Raw genomic sequence first — 10533 nt, forward strand, 5'->3', positions numbered from 1 at the left:
AGAATACGCTTCGAATGGCGTACTATACTATACCATGATTTTTGACAAGAAGATGTGTTATGTGTTTGTATTGGAACCCAAGACTGAAATAAGCATGAATCAGCTCGCGTCCCCGCTCTTCCTTGCTTCAACATGAACTGCTTAGGGAGCAGTGTATCTCAAGATACCAAGTTGAGCGCTCAACATACTAACGTGAGCGCTCAACATACTAACGTGAGCGCTCAAGATTCTAACTTGTGCGCTCAAGATACTAACTTGTGCGCCCAATATATTAACTTGTGCACTCAAGATAACTTATTTGTGCGCTCAAGATATTAACTTGTGCGCTCAAGATACTAACTTGTGCGCTCAATATACTAACTTGTGCGCTCAAGATAAATTATATTTCATCAGGTCCCTTCAGCGCTTCCGTACAGTTATGATGATATCTGCAAAACAGTTTATCGTGAATCTCCTATGACTTTTCTGGTCTTCGTGATGATTTGTTGTCGACCCTGTTCTATGAAAAAAAAATTCTCGTCTTCACCGATGGTGGTGCTTTTACGAGACTTGGTCCGGATCTCCTGTTTCATTCTGTCGTACTTGGCGAGTTCAGAGAGTAACAAACGAAACTCACCCTCTGAGACTTTACTGTCAGTGAGTGCCGTGGAGATATGGTCACTTACCATGTTTAACTTTGCTTCAGCTAGAACTCTGATCTCGTCGTGTTTCAATGATTTACGTTGTAACATGCGGGATGCAAACTTAAACACCAATCCCACCAACCCTGACACTCCAGCTGTTATTTCGATGCCTAGCACCACGGGTGCGGCCACGATGGTGGACAATAACCCGACACCTACCGCACCTAACCCCATACTGGCTGCCATAAGGGAGGCATCAACCCCATCCACGACATTGAAAGCTCTATGGTATGTCTTACATAATGCTTTCCGTATGTCGCGATCTTGTTCCAGTTGACGTTTTATGTCACATAAATGACTCAAACGAAATCCGTCTATGGTTTCCAGTGTTTTCGCTTCTTCTTCCACGACTGGGTACAGCCCCCTCCTGTGTATATATATGTATTTTATAAGATATTTTTTAATTGTGTTTTATTTAATGGTCGATCAATGTATTTGAGGCTTATAAAGTTTAGATCATCGTACAGGAAAATACTGTAAAGACTAATAGGTAAATCTTGGTCTATACGAAACCCATAGAGGGTTACTACGGGGGGTATAAATCTCAGTAAGGGTTCCGATCCCGGTTGTATGACGATACGGCAACGTAGGGCCCAATGTATGTCTGCGCAATGTAAAAAGTTGCCGGGTTGAACCCCCCATAGCGTCTCCGAGAAAGACTTCTATGATGAGTGTGGTGTCTGGTTTCATAGTTATAAGATCTGATAGGTAAACGGGTAAGTGGAGCTTAAAATTTAAATCCCCGTTTGAAACGGTGTGTTTGATGTTGTATTCGGGAAACTCTTATACCATCAGAATTCGGAATGAAAGACGCGAGAACGACGCCGTTGTTCCTAATTTCGGTGAAATGCCTATTTTTGTTTAAAGAGATGTAAGGTGCGGTGAAGGTTATGTTGATCAACCATTTGGGTTCTTTAAAGTCTGCCAGAGACACCCGCTCGTACAAGTTGTCTATTAAACGCAGGACGTACAAGGCGTTTTCCTCGCCGGGCCAATCGAACCCCTCCGTGTCTCCTAGATCGCCAAGCGTGACGTTGGGAAGATGATTGTTCACCGTCTATATAAAATGTTTTAAAATAGTTTCCAATTGGTTTTCTGATAATTTCTCAGGTGTGCACTTCAACCCCATGAAATGTATGTTGTAGGGTAGGAAAAGTTTGGTGAGTGATATCGTGTCTTCCACGGCCACGGTGACCCCCTGCAGACTGGTGTGGGAATCGACGTCAACCCGCACGTAAACAGATCAAAGGTTGTATTGTTGTTGTTTGGTCCATCGGAGTTTGATTCCTTTCACGATTTCGACTGGTGATGATGGTTCACCGAGGTAGACTTTGATGACCAGCGTGGAATTATCCGGTAGATTTTCAAGGATGTTGACAACGCCCTCGAATTCAGACACTATTTGCACCCCCACGTTTTGCTCCCCGGGTTTACTCGATAGCATGTGGGAAGTCGTACTTGAGACTGCGCTGATGATCACACTGCGCCTCTCTGTCGGGACGTAAGCCACGACCAGGGTTCCGTTCACGACTTTGTTTAGGTAGTGGTCTTTGTTTTCTGTGAACACGTAGGGAGAGCCGAGCGTGATGTTGAGAAACCAGTCGGTTCGAGATTGTACCAACCCAAATTTGTCGTCGTCGGTGAAGACGAGGCTGTACTGCTTGTTTCGAGCGACGACCATGGCCTAGACGTCGTCAAGGTCGAACACTTTGCCCCCGAACGCTGGGTATATCATCCATTTATCCCCACCGCTGCGTACTAGGACGTACCGAGTGTTGCTGTTCGCTCCTGCGGTATCAACGATATCACTTAAGTTACTGTCGGACCCCCCGGCGGGGACTTCAACGCGTTTGTAAATGTTATTTTTAAGCTGCAAGGCGTACAGTTTACCGTCTATTCCTGGGGCGTAGAACCCGCGTGTGTCCCCGAGGTCGGAGATCGCTAGGTTGGAACATTTTCCTAATCGCGTCCCGGGTCCTTGAGCGCTAGTCATTATCGTATGTGCAGCGTTATGCTGAGGTACCCTATATCAATAGGATGTTTTTTTATATCTAAAAAACATACTTTCAATTCCGAGATGGTACCTCGCGTTAATTTCTTGTACTGCCGTGACGAAAACGACTCGGTTCTGCCGTCGTTGTACGTTTCCGTTTTCACCGGTACGGCTCTCAGCAGCGTTCACCTTGAATGTTGTCCGTAGTGTTCAGCTGGTCGAGATGAATGCACAGTTCGCGGTATGGAACTAGGTCGGGTAATCCCATGCCTGTGACGGTGTTTGTCGGGGGTATTTCGCTCGACGGCAACCTGAATGTTCTCGCCAACGTCCGGCTGAGTCTCAAGACGTTTCTTCCGTTGCTGGCTAACACGACCGTGCAGTTCGAGTCGTTAATTTTGAGTTCGACTCCCACGGGTTCGAAGACTTCATCGCTGAGAGAGCATACGCTGTAGTAGCCGTCCGTTATGTGGTTAAGTTTATCATTGACGAACAGCCTGTTGTTGCTGCTGTTAATGTTGGTCCATCGCCGTAGGTAGGTGATATCGCAGAGTGCGACTTCGAGTTGACCCGACGTGTTATCGATTGCGTGCATCAGTTGAACGGACTCACCGCTCGTTATTCCTGGAAGTGTCACGTACATATTAAAGTATATATACCCATTATATAATATTTTTTTAAATGTACAAACCGGGAGTGTTTTACCCTAAAATGGATATAGATTTCACGAACATGAAGACCGTGGTCGATGCGGATGGTTTACATTTCAGAGCACAGTTTATTGATGTGTTTAAAACTTACAGGGTTTCGGTGGCGAATGTGAAAACGGTGCACAACTCTGTGCAGTTCTGGCAGAATCAATTCAATTTCGCCGTGTGGTGCGCTACAACGGGGTGCGGCTTGGCGTTGTGCGACAATCGACGTGGCCCGCTGGGTCGGGCTGTGTTTATGTTTCATGTGTACTATCAGATAAGACGTATCCTCAAAGAAATCAGAGCTCCGCTTCCACAGGACAAAGCGTGGGATGCAGTGAACAATCCGTACGATCGACGGGCATACGAACAAATTTGCAACGAATTCGAAATTCATATAGCAGTATATATACTACTATCGATATTCGACGGGACACATCTCTTGAAAGCTTAAATACTATGTTTAAGGGACTATTTTAAATAATACCACCGTTTAGGATATATCTTTAACTCCAATCTATTTCCATTTCCTATATTAAATAGCATATTTTGAACATTTGTGACAGAAATACCTTTTCGTGATAATAATACTGACTGAGTTTGGTTTTACGCCGCTTTTAGCAATATTCCAGCAATATCACGGCGGGGGACACCAGAAATGGGCTTCACTCATTGTACCCATGTGGGGATTCGAACCCGGGTCTTCGGCGTGACGAGCCAACGCTTTAACCACAAGACTACCCCACCGCCCTGATAATAATAGATGCATTGTCCAAGTAAGTTGGATTTCACTGTCAAAGGTTTTTAACTGTCACGGTCGTCCATACTTTGGATATGTTAATACGACCAACGAAACTTCAGTAACGTTTCATATACACTGGCTACTAAAAAATCAAAGTCTCCTAATTCATCTAAAGAGTCATAATAGTTTTACCACACCCCACAATCTATAACATTAATTTACCACTTCGCACAGTAATCCGATATTTGATTTTCGATAACATTTCTATGGCAACAGGCGAAAGACAAACATCAGGATACAGGGCAACCTTGGGCTTTTCTGATGACTGTAATTGAATATCATGAGTGTGATTTCTTCCCGTATCAAATTACTCCTGAACTGTAAAAGAGACACATTACTCGTAATACTGACGTCAGCAAGTAAAGACACTGACAATTGTTAACACATCTCGTTATATTTACATGTGCCAGTCTTCTACCTGATACATTGCAATGGAATGGATACAAAAGAAATGCCTATGTATAAATGCATTTTCTGTTTTACATGTCATGTTGTAACTGTGTTTAAAAAGTATATGTCAGAGTTGCATTGATCAGTGTTAATATCCAGCAGAAACTTTCACCGGCGGTAGCTCTTGGATACGGCTTCACAACGCCTTACAAACTGCATTATATATCACCACTGGACCGCCTCAACTGCTTCAAACAGGGTTTGAAAGTGATACAAATGACAGTATTGCTTACATTATGTCATGTTCCGCACATGTCGAAATGGCATTGAGAGTGTTTGTCTTTTATACCACATACATGTAGGTTCAACGTGAAATGTATTCGCTTGTATAATAATTATTATTATATCTTGTTATTGAACTTCTGCTGTAATAAAAAAAAGCTCTCTAGAAAATAATATTTTTTGACAAAATGTTTTAGCTATGACACATATTGTATAGGCACGTCTCTTTTCGTGCCTTACACAGAGTAACAGATTTGTCGTAAGGGAAGTTGACAGAAGGGGGTCCCTTTATCTGATTCACTACATGTAAAACAATGGTCAAGACACAAAGTTTGTCATTATCTGACTCTCTAACTTCTAAAAATGCCACTCAAAGAAGATACTATGCACATGTACTTCTGATCACCTGGGTGTAGTACACTTTATCTTCTGTAGAGCTGTACTTCAAGAATGTCGATCAAACAAGCATTGGGTTACCATTGGCGCCGTGTTCTCAATGCAGGGTTTTAACATGTTCTAAACATATGTAATTTCCTTTATCTCGGTTGTCACTACATTGACGGACACATTTTATATAGATAAATAAAAAGATGAAAGTGCAGACGTCCTTTCAAGCCTTTTAAGATTTGGACATTCTTCCTAAACTATTGTGATAATAAAAAGTAATAATTCCTGAGTCTTTGAGATCACATTGGCTAGCGTATTAGGAATTTAATGTTTTTCCTAAACTGGCATATTTCTAATATATTTTGAAGTATATTTTGCTAGAAATTCATTGACCTGTGTGACTTTTTGACTATTTATTAATCAAATCCATAATTGCCAAAAGCCGGTGGTTCATGGGCAAATCTGGTATGTTACAATACTGCATACGCAGTATATCAATCCTGTAGCCTCTTGGTGTAGGTCTGCTGGAGTGAGTGAGTGAGTTAAAAGTTTACGTCACCTCAGCAATATTTCAGCCATATAGTGACGAGAAAGGTTTTCCATACACAATAAATATAAGTTGTTAAATAACTAGTCATCGAAGGACTGTAAAATAACTCCAGTATCACGGATGGTGTCTAAAGCTAGAATGTAAATCTAAAACTATTGAATTTACGAAGACAGTACAACATAAAAACAGGCTATAAATCGCCAACAACTGAAGGTAGATCACCATACTAGTGACCATGGAGACTTACAGTGCATTTGCTACCTGCATGGGTCCTAGCTGGATTTACATCATCTATCCGGTCGCTGGCAATTGCAGGAAAATTTAGCCATACTTTAAAATAACAAAAATATTTTAAATATTGGCAAGTATAACTTACTTTAAACTGCTTTGGGACTTACGTACCCTCTCAGGAGGACAATAATTTAACGTGCATCAATGAAATGTTAAACGTTTTTAGATTCGCACAGCATGTATGGAGTTTTGAGAAAGTATCGTGGATTGACGTAATTTGCATTAGTTATCAGATTTGGATACCAAGTTTATCAGATTGCTTTATTGCACCGATAACACCCTTCATTAGATGATAAATACACGTACTAAACAAAGTGTGGAATATGATTCTAATGATTTCCACATAAAAGCCTGCAGAATGGAGTAACGCATACGTTTTCGTTTAAGGGCGATTGTAAATACCCGCGCTTGGTTTCACGCCGCTTTTAGCAATATTCCAGCAATATCTCGGCGGGGACACCAGAAAAGGGCTTCATTCATTGTACCCATGTGGGGATTCGAACCCGGGTCTTCGGCGTGACGTGCGAACACTTTAACCACTAGGCTACCCAACCGCCCCATGACTGAAAGAAAGACACCTTTCAAATTTATGATATGAAGAATAACATGTTTACTTCACTCATAGAGGGATTACCTTTTTGACATTGTTCCGATAACGTGTTTGTAGGTATTTTTGGCAAGAATTAGAAGAAAATGTATGTATGCATGAATGTATGTATGTTAGTGTTAGTGTTAGTTCCACAAGGCTCTGTCTTCGGCCCTGTGCTGTTTGTCATCTACACAAAAAATCTTGCTCATATCACGGATCAACATGGGATGAAACACCAGTCTTTTGCTGATGATGCCCAGCTCATTGATAGTTTTCACCCAAGCAACATAAGTCAAGCTTTGGATCGCACAACAGCATGTACATCGGATATTAAGGCTTGGATGACTGGTAGGAAACTCAAACTTAATGACGACAAGACCGAGGCTATACTGATAGGGTCTAAGCGTCAACTTCAGTCAGTGGATGAGGCTTATCTTAGTATTGGACAAGCTGAAATATATTTCTCGGACGAAGTGAAGAGTCTTGGTGTCTATTTAGACTCACAGCTCACCATGGAGAAGCAGGTAGACAGTCTCTGCAGGACATGCTACTTTCACCTGAGATGCATCCGCCAGATCCGTCATCTTCTAACCACTGAAACCACAAAAATCTTGGTCCAATCCCTTGTCCTTTCACGGCTAGACTATGCCAATAGCCTCCTCTTTGGAATCAAGAAATCATTACTACAAAGGCTCCAGAAAGTACAGAACACTGCAGCACGGATGGTGTCAAGGGTGTCCAAATTCTCCCCAATTACACCAGTTCTTCAATCACTACACTGGCTTCCTGTAGAAGCCAGACTGTGCCTGACGTACAAGTGCTACCATGGATTGACTCCATCATACCTATCCTGTCTACTCAATCACCACCAGTCCCAACGTTCACTGCGCTCAGACAACCTCCACCTTCTGTCTATTCCTCAGTACAACTTCTCAAGGTTTGGTGATAAGTCATTCTGTGTTCATGCCCCAAGACTCTGAAACACTGCCTCTAAACATTAAACTCTCTCCTTCATTTGACTCTTTCAGATCACGACTAAAGACCTTCCTATTCCGTGAACACTATGACCTTTGAACTATGTGCCGCTTTGAGCATACTCGAGAATATGGAATCTAGCGGGATACAAAACCCCATCATTATTATGTATGTATGTATGTATGTATGTATGTATGTATGTATGTATGTATGTATGTATGTATGTATGTATGTATGTATGTATGTATGTATGTATGTATGTATGTATGTAGGTATGTAGGTATGTACGTAGGTATGTACGTATGTATGTATGTATAGTTTCATCTTTTTATTGACTATCCCCTTCATTATTAATTGTATATAATGGTAGAATAAAACAAAAAGGCAGCGGTAATGACATTTAGGGCAGAGACAATAATATTCACAAAGCGGCAACAGTGGTCAAGTTTAGGAAGTAACCTCGATATCCAGAGTGAAAATATGATCTTCGTACAACCACTGGTTTCGATGATATGCTAAAGCATACGTTTTCACATTATTGATTAAATTCGTTGACAAAGATAGAGCAAGTATCAAACCAAGGCTAACGGACATCCTAATTCAACTTAGTGTGTAACACAATTTCAGATCGGACAATGCTATATATTTCCGACCGTATAATCAGCATATAAGGTCGCAATTTGAAAACCGATTCACCAACACTTTTGAATGTATCCCTACACGAAAGGGGTAACGCTGTTTTTCTGGGCATTATCATTTGCAGAAGCCCTAGGTCTTCAATTAACTCCCCTATTATAGCAAAATGGATGGACTTTGTGCTACAAAAGTCGAAACAGTATTATAATTTAATTGTAAGTTTACTTCAAACAACTCGCAACGGGCTGTTGACCAACACTGTTAGATTATAGAAACAAGATTTATGACGTCATTATTGTCTTGCGCGATATAACTAAATTTGCGGATATATAACCAACGGTATACGTCCCCAATTCGTCAAACACAGTACAATTATCACCTAAATATACCATCTTAACTGTCAGCAGTAGGTTGAAACAAATATAGAACCATAGATGATACAGTACAACATACAGAGATAATTACTAGGCTGCACGCATGTATAAATGTTTATGTATCATAAATATAGGACCGCACATCAGCCCCAGATACCATCCATCACCTAAAACCACCGTGTTCTGTGCAAAGCACAACAAATGATGAACAATGAAACCACGAAGAACTGTACTGAAATGTCTGTGGAACAACTAACACTACAGTGATTTTTGAAAGTGACTCTCAGAGTGCCACATTTGTCCCTGGACGTATGGTGTGTTAGCTATACAACGCTTGAACCTATTTTGTAACTTAATTCCGTCACGACTTTGATCACATCAATTATTCATGCTGCGTTGTTCAAAGTCAGTACATCATCTTATATTTCCAGTCGTGGAAATGTATTCCCTTGCTTGATGCTATTTCAGTACACCCTGTCGTCTATTGTGTGGCGAAAGGTGAACATCGTGTACATGAGTTTAAGGTTTGTTACATTTTACTTTTATCATTATATATCAACCTCATCATAAATTCATGTTCCGTTGACAATAACTAACATTTTGCATATCGATGTGCACGGCTGCAAAGCCAGTTTTGAAGCGGCTCATATTTCTACCCGACGTATTAATAATTGATACAACAGGCTTCGTAGCCATAACAACTCTCGGAGCAGTCACTGATAGAAGGATATTTATTAACATTCTACAGCGTACTTCCCAAGGTAATCAAATTATGTATGTTTTTGCTCATGGGATTTCTGTAACATTATCAAATCGCCATAACTCACATGTGGTCAGATCATCATGCCATTAGTAAACTGCTCTGATATTACGGGTTTCCGTGTTATGCTGGTCGACTGTGATGGCACACTACCAATCCCACGAGGAGGAATGTAGAAAAACGTTGTTGTAAAGCTTCCGAGGGAAGTAAGTTAGTTGCGAACAAAGAAAAACATAGTTTCGAATAATTGCTTTTAGTGTTTATTGTATAAACGTGAATACAACAGGGCAGCAGGGAATCGGAAGTGGGGAAACCAAGTGGGTTGAATTCGTGTTGGCTCGTCACAACGAATACGCCGTTCTTATGCCCAACCGTAGTACAGCGTGAAACCTATTCGTGTTCGAGATATAATGTTTCCAGTGAGGGTAATTATTGTCAAACATTAATGCCAGAGAATGTGAATAACTATCTCCCAAAACTTATTCCACTGGGCGTAAAAGACAAAGTACCGGTGAACATTATGTGAATAGATCACTGAAATAATGACCCCACCTCCTGTTCCTCAGGTAGTGCCACTTGCCCAATTACGAATTTTGACAAGACAACCAGGGGATGTGGAACATATATTATGCATATTTATATTTCCACGTGACTGTGGTGTATGTTCCTGATTTTATCTTTGATGTAGTTTTCTCCTTCTCTTGAAGAGACATGAGATCACAGGGGCGTGTCTCGCTTAGAAACAGCGTTAGAAAAGCATATATGTACATAGACCCTACCCTATTACTTCATAGGTCTATATACCTATATGTCCTCCTAACGCTGTTTCTAAGCGAGCCACGCCCCTATGGATGAAGCTAATGGCAAGGACGAAATGCCCTAAACACAATATTTTTCTATTGTTCGAGAAACTTTAACAGCAGATCCCCGGTCCAAGAAAGAGACAGTTGAAATTTCATTTTGTATCCTTGGGTGCTGAGGCGAGATTTTGCAAATGGCCGCTTTGCAACAGAACGGCTCTGGGGTGACGTTTCAACAAGATAACGCCAGATCACATGTTGCTCGAGTCATGCAGCAGCATTTTAATCAGAACAATGTTCATGCGTTACCCTGGCCCGCACGATTTCCA

General features: G+C 41.3%; 1 protein-coding gene across 1 annotated transcript; it reads left to right on the forward strand.

Moving 5' to 3' along the window:
- Positions 1–6886: 6886 nt before the first annotated feature.
- LOC124259276 lies at positions 6887–7639 on the forward strand. The gene has a single exon (XM_046693382.1). It carries the CDS (start codon positions 6887–6889, stop codon positions 7637–7639), a length of 753 nt encoding a protein of 250 aa, XP_046549338.1.
- The last annotated feature ends 2894 nt before the right edge of the window (positions 7640–10533 follow it).

Source organism: Haliotis rubra, unplaced genomic scaffold (genome assembly GCF_003918875.1).
Source record: "Haliotis rubra isolate DU_JTF1 unplaced genomic scaffold, ASM391887v1 Scf716, whole genome shotgun sequence".
Lineage (NCBI taxonomy): Eukaryota > Metazoa > Mollusca > Gastropoda > Lepetellida > Haliotidae > Haliotis > Haliotis rubra.